Source organism: Antechinus flavipes, chromosome 2 (assembly GCF_016432865.1).
Source record: "Antechinus flavipes isolate AdamAnt ecotype Samford, QLD, Australia chromosome 2, AdamAnt_v2, whole genome shotgun sequence".
NCBI classification, from domain to species: domain Eukaryota; kingdom Metazoa; phylum Chordata; class Mammalia; order Dasyuromorphia; family Dasyuridae; genus Antechinus; species Antechinus flavipes.
This window is the reverse complement of record NC_067399.1, coordinates 75818101-75838268: the sequence shown is the minus strand read 5'-3', so window position 1 is coordinate 75838268 and position 20168 is coordinate 75818101. Positions and strand designations below refer to the sequence as shown.

The 20168-nt window shown below is 35.6% G+C and overlaps 2 protein-coding genes across 2 annotated transcripts; both read right to left on the bottom strand.

The window, feature by feature from the left end:
* Positions 1–10058: 10058 nt before the first annotated feature.
* On the bottom strand, positions 10059–10826 carry LOC127546434 (olfactory receptor 1N1-like). Its single transcript, XM_051973550.1, has one exon. It carries the CDS (start codon positions 10824–10826, stop codon positions 10059–10061), a length of 768 nt encoding a protein of 255 aa, XP_051829510.1.
* Positions 10827–17457: 6631 nt separating this feature from the next.
* Positions 17458–18378, bottom strand: LOC127546433 (olfactory receptor 1361-like). Its single transcript, XM_051973549.1, has one exon. It carries the CDS (start codon positions 18376–18378, stop codon positions 17458–17460), a length of 921 nt encoding a protein of 306 aa, XP_051829509.1.
* Between the last annotated feature and the right edge of the window lie 1790 nt (positions 18379–20168).

Genomic DNA, 20168 nt, shown 5'->3' with positions numbered 1-20168 from the left:
AGCTTACCAATTAATTTGTACCTACTCCCTTACATTTGGTGTCCAAATGGAATGCCAAGTTTCAGAACAGATTTGGCCAGAATAGCTGATAGGATATCTCCATTTTCAAATCCCCGGAAGTACACGAGAGATGGAGCTGGCAAGAGTAGAGAAGAGAGACCTTGTTTTTCTCACTTTTAGTTTTGAGAGAGATGACACAAAATGATATGCAAATAAGTCATGAGTTTACCTACATTGTGTGGAATTCACTTAATTGTATTGAATGTCTGTTTCTTCCTTCATAAAAGTAGGATAATACTTGTAATACTGAACAATATTGAATCATTTAGATTGCCTATTCCAAGAAACAAATTTTACTCTAAGTTATAGGAAGGTGAGTAAATGGGAAGCAATAATATATTGAAAAAAGGATCATAAATTTTATTTAAATACACAGGAGAAAATAAACTGAATGAAATGGGAAAAACAAGTGTGTTAATTTTGCTATCTTGTTAAATATAAATTAAACTTATTTAATTTAAATTTATCTTTAATGCAAAACAATGCAAAAAGCATTATAAAAGATCATGGATTTATCCATAATCCTCTTTTTTTATTCTTTATAAATTTCATCTTTTATGTTTTGGATAATGAGAAGGAAAAAAAATAAGAGAAAACCAATATTTTTTGCCTTGTCTAAATGGTTATAGTGAGAAACAAAAGACAAATAATGTAAAACACTTTGTAACCATAAAACTCCATATTCCCTCAGTAGATGCATAAACAAGATGGAGAACAGCAACCTCATTTCAGTGACTGAGTTCATCCTCCTTGGCCTCTCCAGCCAGCCTGAGCTCCAGGTGTACCTTTTCCTCCTCTTTCTGATGATCTACTTGATTATCTTGCTGGGAAACTTGCTCATTGTGTTGTTGATAGTAATGAACACATTCCTCCATACCCCTATGTAGTTCTTTCTCACTAATCTGTCCATAATTAAAATCTGTTATACATCCTGTGTGTTTCCACAGATGCTTGGGCACTTTTTTGTAAAAAAGAAGTCTCTCTCCTATCCCTGCTGTATCATACAGGGCTACACATTCTTGTACTTTGGCATTGCAGAGTGTTATGTCCTCTCATTGATGGCCTATGACCGTTATGTTGCTATCTAGGCCCCCTTGATGTACTCCATTACAATGAACAGGAGTGTTTGTGTGGCTCTGGTGATTGTATCTTGGACTGGTGGCTTTGTGGCATCCCTGGTGGCTATAGTAGCTACATTCCAATTTTCAATTTTTTTTTTGTTAGGATAGTGTCATTAACCATTTCTTTTGTGAAATGCCTGCTCTGTTTCATCTTTCCTCTACAGACACATCCTAAGTAGAGATTATCTCACAAATATTTGTGTTTTTATCATTCTATGCCCTGTCGCATTCATCATTTTCTCCCATACCTACATCATCAATGTTGTCCTTCTAATTAATTCGCTCTGCTCAGGGATGCAGAAAAGCCTTCTCCACTTGTATTTCTCATCTCCTGGTTGTTATCCTATTCTTTGTGACTATGATATCTCTTTACATGAGGCCCAAATCCCTGTACTCCCCAGAGAAAGACAAGATCTGTGTTTTATGTTGCCTTCACACCTACTTTGAATCCACTCATCTATAGCTTGAGGAATAAGAAGGCGAAAATAGCACTAAGGAAACTCTTAGGGAAGAGTAGAGACACATAAAAACATGCCCCACATTCTAGAGTACTTGGCAGAAAGCGTACTGCTATGTGAATAGTGCTACCCCAAACCTTCCACCTCTAATTTGTACCTCTGCTGCAAAACATGAAAACAAATACAGCATTATTTTTATTATTTGTGAAGGATGTGCCAATCTGGTGCCCCCTGGCTTCATGTAAAATGTCTGTGATTCTGAATTATAGTGTGTGTGTAGATTGAAGTTCCCTTCCTTGTTCACTGCTCTCAGCTTTCACACTTCTCTGGATTAGTTTTATCTTTTTGCTTTCACCATTCTTTTCTTCTATAGTATTCCAGTGTGCTCCTGAAATCCTGTGAAAGTGTATGAAGTATTCTTTATATTAGAACTTGTATCCTCCTTCCAGAAACTAGTTGCGTGTCTAATCATAGATATGTCTATCTGTTTTCCTTCAACAGAATGTAAACTCCTTTAAGGGAAAGGACTATTTAATTTTATCTATTTCTAAGGACATAACACTATGTGTATGTTACACTAAGAATTTAATAAATACAGGAGTTATTGACCTGAATTCAGGTTCTCAGAGATCTCTCTTTTTAGGGACAACTCTAACTGCCTCATAAAACTGAACTTTTAAAAAGTGATTTGCTTGAACCTATATAAGTAGCATGTGTGGACTTCCAACACAAGTTCTCTGACTCCAAATCCAGTACTCTTTCCCCTAAACTATGCTACTGTTTCAAAGAAAAAAACATAATTCCCATATACTGTTAGATCTAGATGGGTCTCTCTGTGTAAGAGTATTCCTCAGGGTTTGGTCTTGGGTTTTCTTTTCTTTCTCTATACTCAGTCCCCTTGGGTTTCACTATCAATTCCACTGAAATGACTTCCAAATTTATACATCCAGTCATGTTTCTTTTTCTGATTTTCAGTCATACATAACCAATTGCTTGCTGTGCTTTTCAAATCGGATGACTCATAGGCATTTCAACCTCAACATATTCCAAAACAGAATTCCACATCTTTTCCTCTAGGCCTACCACATCTTCCTACCATCCTAATGTCTATTAATGGTGTCAACTTTTTCCAGTTGATAAAAGTTTTTAACCTTGGAATCATTCTCAATGAATCAATGTTTTTTATACTTCATTTCCCATCAGTCGCAACATCTTCTCAATTCTGTGTCCATAATGTATCACAATGTTCCTTTCTCTTCTCTCACAGAATCACCACCAAGTTCATGCTCTCTTTCACTTAGCCTACTGCAACAATCTCTTAATTGATTACCTTGCTTTCAGTCTCTGCCCTCATGAATCCATTTTCTACATAACTGCCAATATTCCTAAAGCACAGGTTTGACTATCATTCTCCTGCCCAAGAAAAAGCTAAGCTCCTTCTAGACTCTAAGAGAAAATATTTTTTGTCTTTTTACTTTCCTTTTAAAAACAATGTAGTTCCAGACTACCTTTACAATTATATTAAACTATATTTGTCTTTGCTCACCCTACATTTCAGGCAAATTTGTCTACATCCTATTCCTCAAAAGTGACATTCTAATTTCCATCTTCTTATAACTCTCCCTCACTTTTAGCTTATTTCTAACTTCAATTTGGAACTTGCTCAAAGATCTATAAAACTATACAGATCCTTTGATCTAGCAGTATTACTAGTACATTTATAGTCCAAAGAAATCAAAAAATAAGACAAAGGACTTACATGTGCAAAAATGTTTGTAGCAGCTCTTTTTGTAGTGGCAAGGAACTGGAATTTGAGTGGATGCCCAATGGTTTGGGAATGGCTGAATAAGTTATAGCATATAAATGTAATGTTATTGTTCTATAACAAATGATGAGCAGAGTGATTTAGAAAAGCCCAGAAAGACTTACACGAAGTGATGCTGAGTGAAGTGAGCAAAACCAAGAAAACACTGTGCATGGTAACAAGATTATGTGATGATCAATTGTAATGGACTTAGCTCTTCACAACACTGAGATGATTCAAAGCAGTTCCAATAGACTTGGAATGAAAAATGCCATCTGCATGCAAAGACTGGAGAGGTATGGAGACTGAATGTGGTTCAACACATAGTATTTTTTTTTTAACCTTTTGTTATTGTTTATTGGCTTGACTTTTTTCTTATTTTTTTCCCTTTTTCTTGAAAAAGATTATAAATATGGAAATTTGTTTAAAAGAATCGCACATATTTAACCTAGACCTTACTGAATTAGGTAAGAGGAAGATAAGAGAAGGAGGAAGAAAAATTTAAAACACAATGTTTTGCAAAAATGAATGTTGAAAATTAAAATAAAAAAAATTGTTAGCTTCCCTCTATGCTTAACTCAAGAACTACATTTTGCATGAAACCTATTCTGATACCTCAAGTTATTGTGTATCTTATTCCCCAGAAATGACCTTGCATCAATTAATCAAATGATTAAAAAACATTTAAGTGCTTTCTATGTGCCAGGCACTTATGTGAATAGTCAGGGGTCAGGGGATGGGCCAGGCATACTCCTCCCTGGCCAATAGATATTTGCTTGTAATCTGCAACCAACAGATGGATTAGATGCTGACCTCATTGCCATCCAAAGAATAACAGTCCACCATTGCATTGATGACATCAGCCTGTTTGGGCTGAGTGATGAAATTATCTAAGGCTTTGGAGACTTGATAACTGTTTTCATTGATAATGACTGGGGCATGAATTCTGTCAAACACTTAAAGAGGGGGAGCATTGGGACATCCCAATCAAGGTGAGAGAAAGTTTATTTACAATAAACTTCTCATTACTAAGAAACAAATCATTATTCTTTTTTGGTTTCTAGAGAGAGCACTGCCCTCTCACTTACCATTGCCCCATACCCCTACTGCAGTCTCTCTAAATGGGAAGTGATGTCAATACATATAGTTTCTTTCAACTGATCCTCAAACAACAAAATGACTCAGAAGCCTCCTAAAATTCTGTTGATATGCCCTGTCCCTGGAATATCTGCTCTAGGTACTCTAGGATTACAAATTACTGCCACAACTAATGATATCACCTGGATCCTTTGCAAAAAAACCAAACAAAAACAAAAAACCAAAAACAAACAAACAAACAAAACAAAAACAAAAACAAAAACAAAACAAAAAAAGTTGGCTACTACAGACAAATGAGATTTTGCACATGCACCTTTGGTGAAGCCATGACCAGTGAAATTCTCTTTTAAGAAGTAGTATCCAGTCTATTATCTGGCCCTCATAGAGGATGAATATCTGCACAGCACCATTCCAATCATTCTTCATCAGGAAATTCTCATTTTATAGTGAGTTTTGTCCAATAAGTCTCATAAAGTAAGCCACATTTGAGACTGAGCGATCGCCTTCATATATTTTTTTAAAAATTTTAAAAATTAAAAATCATTTTTATTTGAAAAAAAACAGGAAGAAAAACAGAAAAAAGAGAAAAAGAATACAAAACAAAATAAAACAAAAGTAAAACAAAAGAGAACATTTTCATGTGCCTAGAAGGATGTCAGGGAGGATTCAAAATATGTAACAACAAATTATCAGATCAAGAAAGTATATATATGTATGTGTGTTTGTGTGTATAATTAGTAGAAGAAATTATCTTCATGAATGTCCATTTTTCTTTACATCTTTGTAAACTGATCTTTGTTTCCCTGCTGTGCACCTTATTTAATTTATTCTTTTTTTTTTAAATTTCTTCTTTTTAGTCATTCTTTTCCCCTTTTTTACCCCCAAGCAAGCTAGTTAAGAAAAGATATATACATATATACACATATGTAGAGCTATATATACAAACTCACACACATCTCTCCACTTACACACACGTCTTTCCCATTCCTGATGACTCTAATTAAATTCTGCTCCCTAACTTGCCTTACTATTAACCTCTGCCTAAAAACCTTAACTTCTCCCCCAAAGGATCCCTCCCTTGTCTTTTCCCCTTACCCTTTGCTTCCCTATCCTCTCATCCCTTTCTTATTTCTTTATAGATTTTAGAGGGTTCATATATATCCTTTATGGTATATATGTAGTGTTGACTAATAAACCCATTCCTGATGTGAATAGGTGAATGGCTTTTTCTTTACAATCTACTAACATGTCTGCACCACCTCCATCTTCAAAAATTAGAAACAAAAAAACTTTCATTAATCTGCTCATCCCTGTTAGTTACCATCCTATATCACTACTCCACTTCATGGATAAACTCCTTGCAAAAGTCATGTGCAATTTGTGCCTTTCCTTTCCTTCCTACAATGTGGTTTTCAACTTCATTTTCAAGTGAAACTTTTCTCTCCAAGTTTGCTAATGACCTCTTAATTGCTACGTCTAATAGCCTTTTAAAAGTCTTCATCATTATCAGCAGCCTTTAACCTTCCCTCTGATTCTCCTTTTTCTCTGATTCCATGATATTGTTCTCTCGTGGTTTTCCTTCTACATCTCTGCTTATTGTGTTTCATTTCCTTTCTTCTTCTAAGTCAAGTCCAAAAACAGACAGTTCCTCTAAGGCTCTATCTTGGATCTTTTTTCTCCATACCATTTTACTTGATGATCTAATTAGCTCTTGTGGAGTCAATTATTACCTCTATGCAGATGATTCTCAGATATGTTTATCCAGCTCTAATCTCTTTCTTCACCTCCAGTCTCACTATTGCTTATTGGACATTATGGAACTGGATATCTCAGAGACTTCTCAAACTTAACATATTTAAAACAGAATGCATTAGATGATGTATAGAGTCTCTTTCAATTCTTAATTTTGTGACACTCATATTTGTGGTGTCAAAAATATGTACATGTAAATATATACATATATATATATATACATACACATGTTTGTGTATGTAATTGTGTTTATATGTAGTTGTTGATTAAATAGAATAATGGCTTAGTTTGTGAGAGATATCTGATCTGAAATCTGGCCCCTTCTTCCCCAAGGGAGATGGCCATTTTCACCTTCTGGATAACAAGACGACCAGTGTGGTTGGGTACTTATGGGGCTAGAATTAAATTTAGCCACCACAACTGAAGTATTGGTAATCTAGGGTTACTATACTTTGAGACCAAGGGTTAATGTCATATTACTCTCATTTGAAAGGTAATATGTAGCTTACTACATCCAGTTTAACTTTTTTCCCACCATTTGCTGGTCATACACACCCACAAATCACAATTAACACATCTCTTCATCAAAGGGAAGGAGTCAGCTTTTGACAGTCTCTGATGTTAGATTTCCTGGAAGTCATGGGAATTTTGGACAATTTTATTTAGCTTTTATTTAGCTTTTATTTTTGTGGCTCAGAGAGTTGTAGGAAGACATTCAAAAGTTTGTGTTTGTCTCCTTTGAACACTTTTTTTTTGGTAGTCCTACAATTATCTTAAAAGCTCCCTTTTCTACTCAGATAGGTCTACAGTACAAAGGTTTAACATTTTCTTTTTTTAAAAAAGTATATATATACTATTTGATTTGATTACTATTTTATATTAAAGCTTTTTATTTTTCAAAACATATGCATGGACTATTCTTCAACATTAGCTCTTGCAAAACCTTGTGTTCCCATTTCCCTCCCCTTCCCCCACACTCTTTCCTAGATGGCAAGTAGTCCAATATAGATTAGTATTCTCTTAATCAATAATGAGTTGAATTCTCTTAATATGCATATGGCAGCATTGCCATCTGGAAGTCCTTCAGGGCATAGCCCAACAGAGTGGGCAGAGATATCACAGTTATATTGTCTCTAATTTTATTTTGAAAGTCTTTGGCTATGCTTTTCTTTTCCTGGTATTGATGCACTGGGGTTCTGGTTAGCACAATCCATGAAATTAACTCTTTATTCACCATATGGAGACATAAATCATCATTCTTGAAGTAAAAAGAGAAAACTTAAGGAGGAAGTAGATGAGATACATAAGATCAAAACTATATATCTAACAAGAACCCTTATATTTTCAAGAGGAAATGAAGTATAGTTAAAAAAAAGACTTTAAATTTTGTGGTGAGCTTTTTCTTCTCAAAGCACAGCCAGGTGATAAAAGTTCAGATCTTTTATTATCTCCAATATAGCCCGGTTAGCTTAGAGGCCTATCTCTCTGCTTGGTTCCAAGAGCTCTCTCTGAATGTCACCAAATCCAAAGGTCTGGTCCTTCAGCCTCTGCCTCTGCTTTCTTCAGCCTCCAGCCAGCTCCACTCTTCATGTCATTCTGGTGAAATCTCTCAAAGTGCTCTCTGTCTGCACCAGAGTGCTCCTCTCCAGTCCAGCTGAACTCTCTTCTGCGACCAGCCAGCCAAGTGGAAAATATATTCTCTCTTGCCTTGGCTCGGAGAGATGGCTTCTGGCGTAACTCTGCTGAAATCTGACTGAGAGCCTCTGTCTGTTTCTTTTATCCAAGAGGGAGGAATTGTGGGATACGAGAGAGAGAGAGAGGGATTATGGGTTTTCTCCCATAGTGCTCTCTGGCCCAAAGAGCTTCAAGGGAGGTGTGAGCTCACAAAGGTACAAAGTTTACTTTGTGAAGCTGGCATACTTGTGAACTCCAATGAGTAAAGGTGCAAATACAAGCATTGTACTAATTAGTTCTACTTAGTACCTTGTTTCAGGTTCTGCCCAAAACATCTTCTTGTAAGATTAGATCAACTCTAATTAGTTAGCAGTTTGTAAGGATTCCAACAAAATTTGGATCCAGAAGACCTATGTTTCATTTCTACCTTTTATATTTATGAGCTCTTTGGACTTGGGAAAATCACTTAAATTTTCTGAGCCACAATTTCCTCATTTATAAAGTATGAACTCATACTATATTATTTTTAATATCTATTCCAGCTCTAAATCTATGCTACTATGATATGAATCCTCATGAATGATTCTATATTTTCATACAACATCATGGATACTTTCAGTATTATCAGTAGTAATCTCTAGTAGATCCTTGACAAATTGAAATATTAATATACAGATATACAGGCAGTTTATTTTTTACAGACTAGGAAACTAAACATAGCCCTTATTGATCACAGAAAAAATAACAAAGCTTGTCCTCATGCATGATTAATTCAAACCATGAAAGAGAAAGAAGGGAAGACTACTGAAAGCCAGAGAGAAGGCATGGGACAAGAAGAGAATGAAAAGCAAGACAAAGTAGTGTTATACAGTATGAAACGTCTTTGAATTAGATGACATAAAGCTGATGTGTTTCCATGCTGGGAGCTTGAAATTACAGACCTGAATTGTCCCTTATTTCCCTTATTTATGTTTATTTTATATTTATATTTTATTTATAAATTTAAAAAGCTTAAATAAATAAATTTTATTGCAAAATAAAAATGCCTTTTTTTTGCTTGTCTACTGAGGAAAACAAATGTACAAGATAAAAATTGAGATGAATTACTGGTATAATGTGGGAGACAAAAACAATGCAGTCTTTACCTTCATTAATAGGAGCATAGATTCTAGGAACAATGAAGTCATAGCCATCCATTTCTGACTGAGATGGATCATGTCCAGAAAACTACTTTCAGTTCTGGACATTACATTTTAGGAAAGACATTGATAAGTTAGTGGTCATCTAGAAAAGGACTACCAGAATGGTGAAGATCTTGTCTTCGTGTTATCTGAGAATAGGCTGAAGGAGCTGGGAATGTTTTTCCTGGAGAAGAGAAGACTCAAAGGTGATATGTTAGCAGTCTTCAAATACTTTTTTTGTTGCTGTTGTTCAAGGTGATATGTTAGCGGTCTTCAAATATTTTTTTTTTGTTCACTAGTTTCAGTCATGTCTGATTCTTGTAATCTCATTTGGGTTTTTCTTTGGCAGAGACAGTGGAATAGTTTGTTATTCCCCTCTCCTGATCATTTGAAAGGAAATGAAACTGAAGTGAACAAGATTAAGATGACTTGTTCAGGATCACACAGTTAGTACATACCTGAGATTGGATTTGAACTCCGAAAGCTTCATCTTCCTAACTCCAGCCTGGCACTCCAACTATTGTGTTATATAATTGCCTCCAAAAGAGAATTAGGTTTGCACTTTTTACCTTCAGAGACTGAAACCAAGAGCAATGGATGGAAAACACACACAAAAAATAATAAGCTTCATGTAAAGAAAAACTTCCTAACAATTTTAGACAGTTTCAAATGAGGAATGTGTTGCATTTAGTAGTATTGGGTTTCCCCTCATTATAAGTTTTCAAGCAAAGGCAGGATGGCCCCTTATTGGATATGTTGTAGTGGGGGCTTTTTCAAATATAGTTCGTATTAAACAACTACTACCTTCAAACTGTAATTCTCTTATTCTATGTTTCTGTAAGTGAAGCAACAAGTTCAAGCAAGGAGCTTTAAGTCCTTCAACAGGGGTCATGTTCTCATTATCTTGACACTAGTTCCTATTTACCATGAATATCCTTGCCAATGATGCTTTAATTTCACGATTCTGCAGGCTATAAATATAAGGATTTAGTGTTGGAGCCACCACAGAAAACATGATTGTGGCCACCAGATCTTGATCTCTTCCCTGATTATTCAGCTGACCTGGGGGCTGCAAATAAACACCCACCAGTGTCCCATAGAAAAGCCCAACCACACATAGATGGGAACCACATGTGGCAAGCGCTTTGCGCACTCCCCCTGTTGCTCGGACCCTATATACAGCAGTGCTAATGTAGGCATAGGAAGTGATAATGCAGACAGCTGGGAATAGTATGGTAGATCCCCCTTCAATTAGAGCAACTAGGAAGTTGAGAGAGGTATCAGAGCAGGCAAGCTGCAGCAAAGGATAGACATCACAGTAGAAATGTGGAAGGGCATGGTTGTTACAGAAGGACAAGCGAGCAGTGAGGAATGTGTGAAGCAGAGAGTGCAGGGTTGTACCTGTCCACACAGCCCCTAGGAGCTTCACACAGCGTGGTAGGGTTACCACAGCAGCATAGTGAAGTGGTCGGCATATAGCCATATATCGATCCCATGCCATGGCAGCTAACACATAGCTGTCCACATTGCCAGCCAACAGGAAGAAGAAGACTTGGGCTAGACAGCCTGAATGAGTGATAGTCCTGTCCCCCGTCAGCAGGGCATGGAGAAGTCGGGGAATTGTGGTAGAAGTGAAGAACAAGTCTGCCAGTGACAGGTTGACAAGAAGAATGTACATAGGTGTGTGGAGATGTGAGTCTGATCCAATGGCAACAAGAATAAGCAAATTTCCCAGGAGGGCTGCTACGTACAGGGACAGAAACAATGGCAACAGTATTTCTTGGTGACTGGAAAAGGCCAGAAGAAGGAACTCAGAGGTGTTAGTATGGCTTCCCACTGTTGTATTACTGTTGGATCTGACCCTGGGTTGAGGAGGAGAAGAAATAATGTAAAAAAAAAAAACTCCTACAATTATTTCCAAAAATGTTAATCCATCTATAAATGTTTGGTGGCATGGTGGATAATGGGCCATCAAGAAGACTTGTATTCAAATCCAGCCTCAAACACTTACAACCTGTGTGGCTTGGTACAAGTGACAATTTTAGCCTTATTCAGTTTCCTCTTTTGTAAAATGAGAACAAAAATTGGCCTGGCAGAAATTTTGTATGGATAAAAATTAGGTAATAGTTGTAAAATATTTTGCACAGTCAGTTCCATTGCTATCATTGAAACAATTCATAAGGATATTGCACAGGCTCTGAGTGTCATTTCCAAAGAGGAAATCCAAAGAATTTTCAGCTAAGGTGTCATTTTAGAAATTTCTCCAGGGTAATTATATAAAATAGAATAATAGTAGCTTTCACACACTAGGTATTTAACAAATGTTTATTGAATTAATGTATATTGTAAGTTCATTGAAGGTAATAGTATAGAAGAAAAAAGTACAGTACTTTATATTTCTTTCTTTCTCCTTTAATGTGGTTCTATGGTACTCAAATGTACTCTGGTTCCCACTCTATCCCAATATCCCAAGGAAACACTATCTAATAACTGACTTCCATAACCTGTATCTAAAGCCTTGCTTGTTTCTGTAAGGAGTTTCATGTTCTTAAGTTTCCATCATTTCTAAAATAGGAAAATTATAAAGACACTGATCCAGGAAGAAGGTGAAAAACATTCTCAAACAAACCTCAAAGTATTCTTCCAAAGAATTCTTTATACTTCCAAAGCCTTGAACTCCAGAAATTTTAGGGTACCAGATTTTTTATTTGAGTTTCCCTTAGTGCTTTCCTGACTTAAATGCTTCTAAACTTCCCTAGCCTTCCTATTCCAGAGAAGAATTAAAATCCTTCTTGTATGATTTGTGGTTAATTAGAAAGAAATATGGGTGATAGATGATAGATAAGAGATTCACCAATAGGTAGATAGATAATAGTATATATATGTCAGACACACACACAAAGACAAAGAGATAGAGACAGATGTTCTAGGTGCTGTTTAAAGTGTTAGATATACAATTACAAATACAAGTAAAAAAAAATAAAATTCTATATTTAAAGGAATTTATACTAAAGGGAGTAGGGAACAACACAAAAAGAGAACCTAGGAAGGGGAAGGTATACCCATGGCAGCATGATTTGGTATTGGTGGCCAGAGTTAGGGGGTGGTCTATTTCCAGGCCATATAAAAATGAACATGTATCAGACCCAACAATAATTCCAGGAAGAAAATAGAAGGCTACTATAGTGAGAAGGTGGGGAGGATGACCAGTGTATATGAAAATTGGTTTACAGCTGTCTAAAAAATGAACTCCTCTGGCTAATTTTGTCAGCAATGCTGTAGTGGAAAGGTCACTAAGTTTGTACTCAGTTTTGGATTCAGTGTTCCATTTATCTATTTATCAGCTGTTTAAATATGTAAGATTTTAATAATCCTACATAAGCAATATCAATATATGGATATAAAGTCAGAATGCTGAAAATGAGGTAGAGGATGCTAAGAATCAGAAAGGTTTTAGACAATGTGTAAATATGATTTATATGTAGGAATTGTTATTAATTGATTAATATGTAGATAATAATGACATAAATAGTTCCATGCCCCATTCCAATAAATTGGTGTAATAATGGAAAAAAACAACCTAAATATATCAACAAAATAAGATATTACAGTCAATGTACAAATGTACAAATTAAAAACAAAACAAAACAAAATCAGTGAACATAATTGTAATATATATGAGAAGAACTCCAAATCAAGTCAATATATACATTCATGCATATATATAGTAGCCACCATGCATTTAGAGACAGTGATTACCTACCCCTTAATTCTTCTATTCTTAGATTACTAGATTTGGTATAAGGAGAAAGAAGACAGGGATCCAGCTCAGGTCTAGGTTCAGAAAAAGGCTCTTCTAGTATCAAGCATATAAACCCCACTCACTTTTGTAAGAGGCTCCTTAACCTTCCATTCACCTCCAGTGAGAGATTCTCATTCCAGTTCTGATTCATCTTGGGAAACCTTTCACTGTCCAAAGCCCTGACAATTGCAACTCTTCAAAGACAAGAGGTTTGGGCTCAAGCAAGAGGATATAAGGAAAGAGATAAAGAGAAGCACAACGCACATTTCTCACTCTCATCACAATCTTCCATCGTAGGGCAGAATGGAGCTATTTAAAGAGCCAGTACAGTATCTGGCAGTAGTCAAAGATGAAAGGACTCATTAGTCCCTTCCTCTCCAGGGACCTTCTGGTAATGTTTTCTCCCTTTGTTCTCCAGGGTTATCCCATTATGATATCTTTATCTCCTTGGTGTCCTCATTTTAAGAAGACAAGAACACCAAATATATTTTAGTTACTCTCTGTTGGCACCCAGAGTTTTATGCCAGTATATTCATACATTCTCTCCCAAGTCAATTTTCAGTTTTGTCTTGACTGCCTTGTTACTCCATTTTTTTTCCCTGGATCTAGGACCCAAAGTACTGACACACCTTGCTCTCTACTGATTGCTATCATATTTCCTTCTACAAGGGTTTCCTCTCCTCTCAGAGCCATGGAAAACATAGTGATGTTTCATAATTTCCCCTTTCCCCTCCCATTTGTTTCATAACTGTAGGTAAATAGACAAGAAGAAAATTAAAATGTATCAAAAAGTCTTATCCCATAAATTACTCCTAATTTCTGTTTGTCCATTCATTCATTCAAACACCATTTATTAAAAACCTATCATATGAAGCGCTGCTCTTGATCAAAGCCTCTTAAACTGTGGGTTGTAATCTCATATGAGGTCATGTAACTGAATGTAGGGGTTGCAAAATTATTATTTGTTATCATAAATGTTTAATTTTTATAATTATTGTATATATTTATATACATTGGGATTGTGTAAAGAAATTTCTCAGGTGAAAAAGAGTTGCAAGTGAAAAAAGCTTAAAAAGCCCTAGTCTAGGCTTTTAAGTCTAGGTTTAGGTCTAGGTCTAGGGGAATATACTTAAATGAATCTATTTTCAATCAATTTATCACTATTAACATATCTCACAATGTAAATCAAATTCCAGTTACACTTTTTAATATTATCCTGTAACATTAGATATCATCTCTGCAAACATGAAACAACAATTGATCAGGGCAGAAATGATACCTGTACCATAAGTATACAAAAACTAGAATGTAGAAAGGGGGATTGCTTAAAAGTGATCCAAAGTATCATTTAAAATGTTGCATCGCAGAGTACAGAGACCATAGCTGAACAAAGATTCATAAGAAAGACAAAATAGATTACATTCAAGGAGGAAAATATGAAAGATGAGAGAATGGCACAGTGGGAAAATTATCTTCAATTCATCTTCAATTCTGTCCAACTCTTTGTGATGAATTTGGGGTTTTCTGGCAAAGATACACACACACACACACACACACACACACACACACACACATATATGTAGATATATAGATGTATAGATGTAGATATATGCAGAAACTAAGGCAAACAGGGTTAAGTGATTTGCCCAGGGTCACACAGCTAGTAAGGATCTAAAGCCATATTTTAACTATGGAATCTGAATCCTCCTGAATCCAAGACTTGTTTACTATCCACTATACTACTGCCCATAGAGTATTTAGAGAACTACAAAGTCACACAAAGTGCTTGTGGTTAATATTTGCTTGTTTAAAGGACTCAATGAGGAAATTCAGACTTTTTCCCTTATATCTTTCTTCACCAAGAAAAATGACATTGGGTTATTCTCTGACACTGATCTCCACTTTCCAAATCTGACCAGCTCTCTCTGAGTTATAATTCTTGCCTCTTAGAAACCTTAAAATATTAAATTTCAGAAAAATATTAAGGATAATTTGTATCTAATAATTGTTCTGTTGTGTGAAAAATTAAAAGATTCAGCATGAATAAAGGACATATGTATCTTAAGAAAATAAAAACCTGTTAAATGGAAAATTACATTGACTTGTCAATTTACAGGGTTGCTTGCAGCAGCTTTTGAGCTAATTAATTTATCCAGCTTATTAAATGTACAATCATATTGTAAATGTTGTAGAAGATAGAATTCAGGTAAGAAATAGTTTGTAAAACTTCCACTCTAGCAGGGAGGTTTGAAAGATTATCAATAGATAGTAAGAAATGTCTACAATATAACAGACATTTAATTTCATCAATCTGTGCCTGTATAGTTTTTCCTCTAAATCATGGATCAATTGTAAGGTTTTTCTAATAATAATGTCAATATATAAATTCAGTTCATATGTTTATCGGCAGAAGATACCAGACTGAGGAAAAAAAGATCATAACTTAATAACAAAAAAAATGACAGAGAAAATGTTAATAATAACATATCCATATGCCTATTTTCTAATCACAAAATGAAATTTTTATAAGAGTAATATAGAGGTGAATCTAAGGCATTCCTGATGAAGGTATCATCAACCAGAGAACAAGCAGGCTTTGCAAGTGATACGCAATAAAAAAATAAAATTTTAAAATTAAGTGTAGATATAAAGAATACACAATCTCTCTGTGTTTATTATTTGTTGATTATGAACATATTTAATTAGCTAAAGCTAAATTCTGTCATGTTTTTCACAACAGTATATCTCCAATATATCCATTAAAATCATCCAAATCCTTGAAAAACATAACAATAGAAAAAAATCCTCTTCAATGATGCTCTGACCATAAATATCATGTGGTATAAAACAGGGTGATATACCCCTCACCAAAGGTGCTTACCACTGGAATAGAAAGATTCAACAAAGAAATGAAGTTGAAGCTCTCTAGGGACAGAAAGCTCCTCCAGATATTTGTATTTATAGGTGCTGCAGTTCTGTTATCATCAAGCTTTTATGTATAGATGACTGTCCCTTTTCATTGAAGTTCACTCAAATGAGACAGTGAAATTACCTATTTCTCTTCCTTGTCTGGAGTGTGAGTCCCAAAAGATCTCCAATTAAATATCTTCAGAGTTGATTTTCTATGTTAAATACAGTCAAGAAAGTGAACAGACAGAGGTCTGGGTTGTAAACATCTGAAAAGATTATACCAGTGAATGAGATAATATGATGAGGCTTAGGAGATTTTGTGACAGATTGGTATATTTTCTGAGCTTTACAAGCAAATCTGAAGACCTAGATTTGGAGAGTATGTAAGATGTAAGGGTATTTTAGACCCTGGTATTTTGAAGTACTAAAGTAGAATGATCATAATTGTAATATTTTTTAAAAAGTATTATTATTCATAATAACAGCATAACGAACCAGAAAGAACTGTCTTTAACACAGACTAGCTGTGTGATCTTGGCTTGGGCAAGTTACTTAACCTCTTATTATTCTTGGTAATTTTCTAAGACTCTAAGTTGCAGAGAAAGTGCCAATTAATATATGGATTTGACCTGTAATTTCAGGAAGTTCCTGATGCCAATTAAATTACAGGTCAAATCCATATATTAATGATTAAAAATAGAAGGGATACAACAAATGGGAAACTCTGACTCTGTTTCTTCAGAAAGGCTTCCTTTTCAAGAAATTTAAGACTACTGGTTAGTCCCAGCCCTACTCTTGGAGAAAAAGGTTTTATCAAGAGAATCAAGTTTATTTCTTCCATCAGTTGATAAAACAGAGTATCAGCAGAGGATGAGATTGGACAAGTTAATGCTGACGACTCTTCAACCACTGAAGTTCTAAATTTCTAAACATCCAATGTGCAATTTGATTACATATTATCTTAATCATTCAATGCCTAGGAAACTATGCCAATTATTATACTGGAACTAGGAATAGAGAGGTTGAGATTAATGAAAGAAAATGACTCTGATTTTCTTTGTTTGAGACTTTTAAGTAATTTCCTTCATTTAGTTTTTCAAGGCCAATGTAAACTATATGTATGGATATACCCAGTCTGAGTCTCTGTGTAAGTATACTTATTGAATTGCTGTTGAGAAAATAAGTAGGATAGATAACTGTGAATGTACAAAGTCTTAGAAAGAATTCTTAAAATCTTAATATCAAACACCTCTCAAGTTTCAGTTCAGGATGAAGATGTTTAGTGGGTCATAGGAAACTATTAGTCTGATTAGGAATCTTTGTTTCAGGTAGAAATCTGCCATGATCCTTCCTGTCTTAGAAAGGTCATACAATTCATTCCTACATAAGAGAACTTCAGAAGAAGATGCCTACAGAAGAACTGAAGCAAAGAAGGTGATACCATTTAAGGTCAGGAAGAGGCATTCAAAACAGAAGAATTTTTGAAGCGATACAGTCTCCAAGCCTGAAATAAAATTGCTTTCAGGAAGAGAGAGTGAAAAAAAGGGGAGCCTCGCTCTAGTCAGGATCCTACAATGGTCTTTTGCTCACTGAGACCCTAACTCTCCATAAACAACTTTGTCAAAGCTGCTTTAATTTCTCTGTTCTGCAGACTATAGATGTAGGGGTTTAGTGTTGGAGCCACCACAGAGAACATGACTGTGGTTACAAAATCTTGGTCTTCCTCTTGGTCGTTAGCTTGGCTTGGGGGCTGTAAATAGACCCCCACTACAGTGCCATAGAAAAGAATAACTACAGTTAAATGGGATCCACAGGTGGAAAATGCCTTGCGGAAACCCCCAGGGGCTCGGATCTGACAAACAGCAGCTCCAATGAAGGCATAAGAGGCCATAATGCAAATAGCAGGCACAATGATTACAGAACCACCTTCAACTATAGCTATCATGTAGTTGAGGGAAGTGTCAGAGCAGGCAAGATGTAGCAAAGGATGAACATCACAGTAGAAGTATGGAAGAGCGCGGTTGTTGCAGAAGGTAAGACGAGCAAGGAGGACTGTGTGGAGCAAGGAGTGCAGGGCTGTGCCCACCCACACAGCCCCTAGGAGCACCATACATCGTGGCAGGGTCACCACAGTAGCATAGTGCAGTGGTTTGCATATGGCTACATATCGGTCCCATGCCATGGCAGCTAACACATAGCTATCCACATTGCCTGCCATCAAGAAAAAGAAGACTTGGGACAGGCAGGCTGAATGGGTGATGGTCTGGTCCCCTGTCAGCAGGGCATAGAGGAGCCTGGGCACTGTAGTGGAGGTAAAGCACAGATCTGCCAGGGATAGGTTAACCAGGAGCACATACATGGGTGTATGGAGGCGTGAGTCTGAGCCAACAGCAACAAGGATCAGCAGATTCCCCAGGAGGGCTGCTAGGTATAGGACCAGGAACAGAGGGAACAGGAGTTCTTGGTGATTGGAGAAAGCCAGGAGGAGGAACTCAGAAGTGCTGGTCTGATTTCCCATAGTTAGGTTAAAGTTGAGTGTAAACCTGAATTGGAGGGGTGAAGAGATATGTTGAGAGTCCCATGATTAATCCCCAAATTTTTAACCTCATTAAGACCTTTCTAAAACTTATTTCACAGCCCGAAATATTCTACCTGAAGAGATTTTAAGGACTTCTTAGCTATGGAAGCATGATTTGAATAAGTATACAAGTTCTAAAGAACACTGATATGTCATCAAATCATATGCAAAATATGTTTTTAAGTCATGTAAAGAAAAAAAAAGTTTTTACTTCTTTGTTTTTTTTCAGAATGCTTAATACAATTACCTACTTCCTTGGAATGGATACCCACACCCCAATTCATTTCCAGAAGTATGCTTAAATTCTAATTTCCATTTGTTCCTGGAATATATTCACCAATTTTGACCAATAGTCATCTTATAAAGAAATACCACAGGCAAGAATGGGCTAACACTGCCAGCTATAACTCAGACTTATTTCCTTCAGAGTATCTTTATTCCTTCATATTCTTGAACCCCAGATGTTCTGGGGTAGGACAATTCATATCTCATTTTTTCCTAGAAGTCATCCCCAGTCACTCTCTGATTCTAGTAGTTCTCCTCTGTTAATTATTTCCTAATTAACTTCTATACAGTTTAATTTGTTCAGATTTGTTTGCATGTTGTGTCCCTCATTAGAGTAAGCTCCTTGAGGGCAGGAACTATCTTTTGCCCCATTTTATGTCCCCAGCACATAATACATATGTCCTAGTATATAGTAGATATTTAATAAGTATTTATTCTTTGATTACTCAACAAGTTCATTACTATTCAAATTGTTAATATTTCTAACAACACCACCAATAAAAAAACTACTCATATTTCTTATGTGGATCAAAATGTAGATAACACCTTTTGATTTACAAAAAGATGTGAATTAGTCTATAATTGGTGTTGTTTTTTAATAAATGCCTACATATTTTTTTTTACATTTCATTTAAGTGATATATCTTTATATGCCAATCTCATAGACTTTTTCCCCTTCTTTTTTTCCTACTGCTTCTGGTGACTCTGGAAGAGAAAATGAGGTTGACAACTTGGTTCAATTATGTTTCACAAATACAATTTATGCTCAAGTCAAAAAACATCATCCATATCATTTTCCTAATTCATTATTTTAAAATTTAGAGACACTTCCATTCCAAATATTCATATATTGTTCTGTTCAGCTACAGTCAGATTATACATTGACCCTGAGACAATGATGTCATTTTTGTCCTCTTTGAGTACAAAGAACAACAACCTGTGTAAAGTGGGTATTCAAGTATAATCAATCACTCAGTTAATATAAACTTCTTGAGAGCTCTAATTCATCTTTCATATGGCTAACATTTTTCTTTTTTGAGATTCTCCTGTTTTCCTCTGCTCCAAGTTTTTTTGATGGCTCCCTATTTAAAGATTTAAAATCCCTTTGTCTATCATTTAAACTCTCCTACATTTTGATTCCATCCTACCTTTCTAAATTTCAACCATTATCCTCTCCAAATTAGAGTATTCAAAGGAGTCTGCATATACACTGAACTTTTCCACCATTGAACCTCTGCTTGCATAATTCCTTATTCTTAAAATATCATCACATTTCATTAATTCCTACTCAATAAATTTGGAATTTCAGGTGAAATTTCAGGTGAAAAGCCAACTTCAGAAAGAAGCCTTCTCTAATCCCTTGATCATTAATAAATTTATTTAACTCCAAACTCTTAATCATCAGGAATTACAGTTATTTGTATATAACACCACTTGGTTTAAAA

Coding starts and splice junctions, on each gene's coding strand:
- LOC127546433 (XM_051973549.1), bottom strand. CDS start 18,378: ATGGGAAATCAGACCAGCACTTCTGAGTTCCTCCTCCTGGCTTTCTCC.
- LOC127546434 (XM_051973550.1), bottom strand. CDS start 10,826: ATGTACATTCTTCTTGTCAACCTGTCACTGGCAGACTTGTTCTTCACT.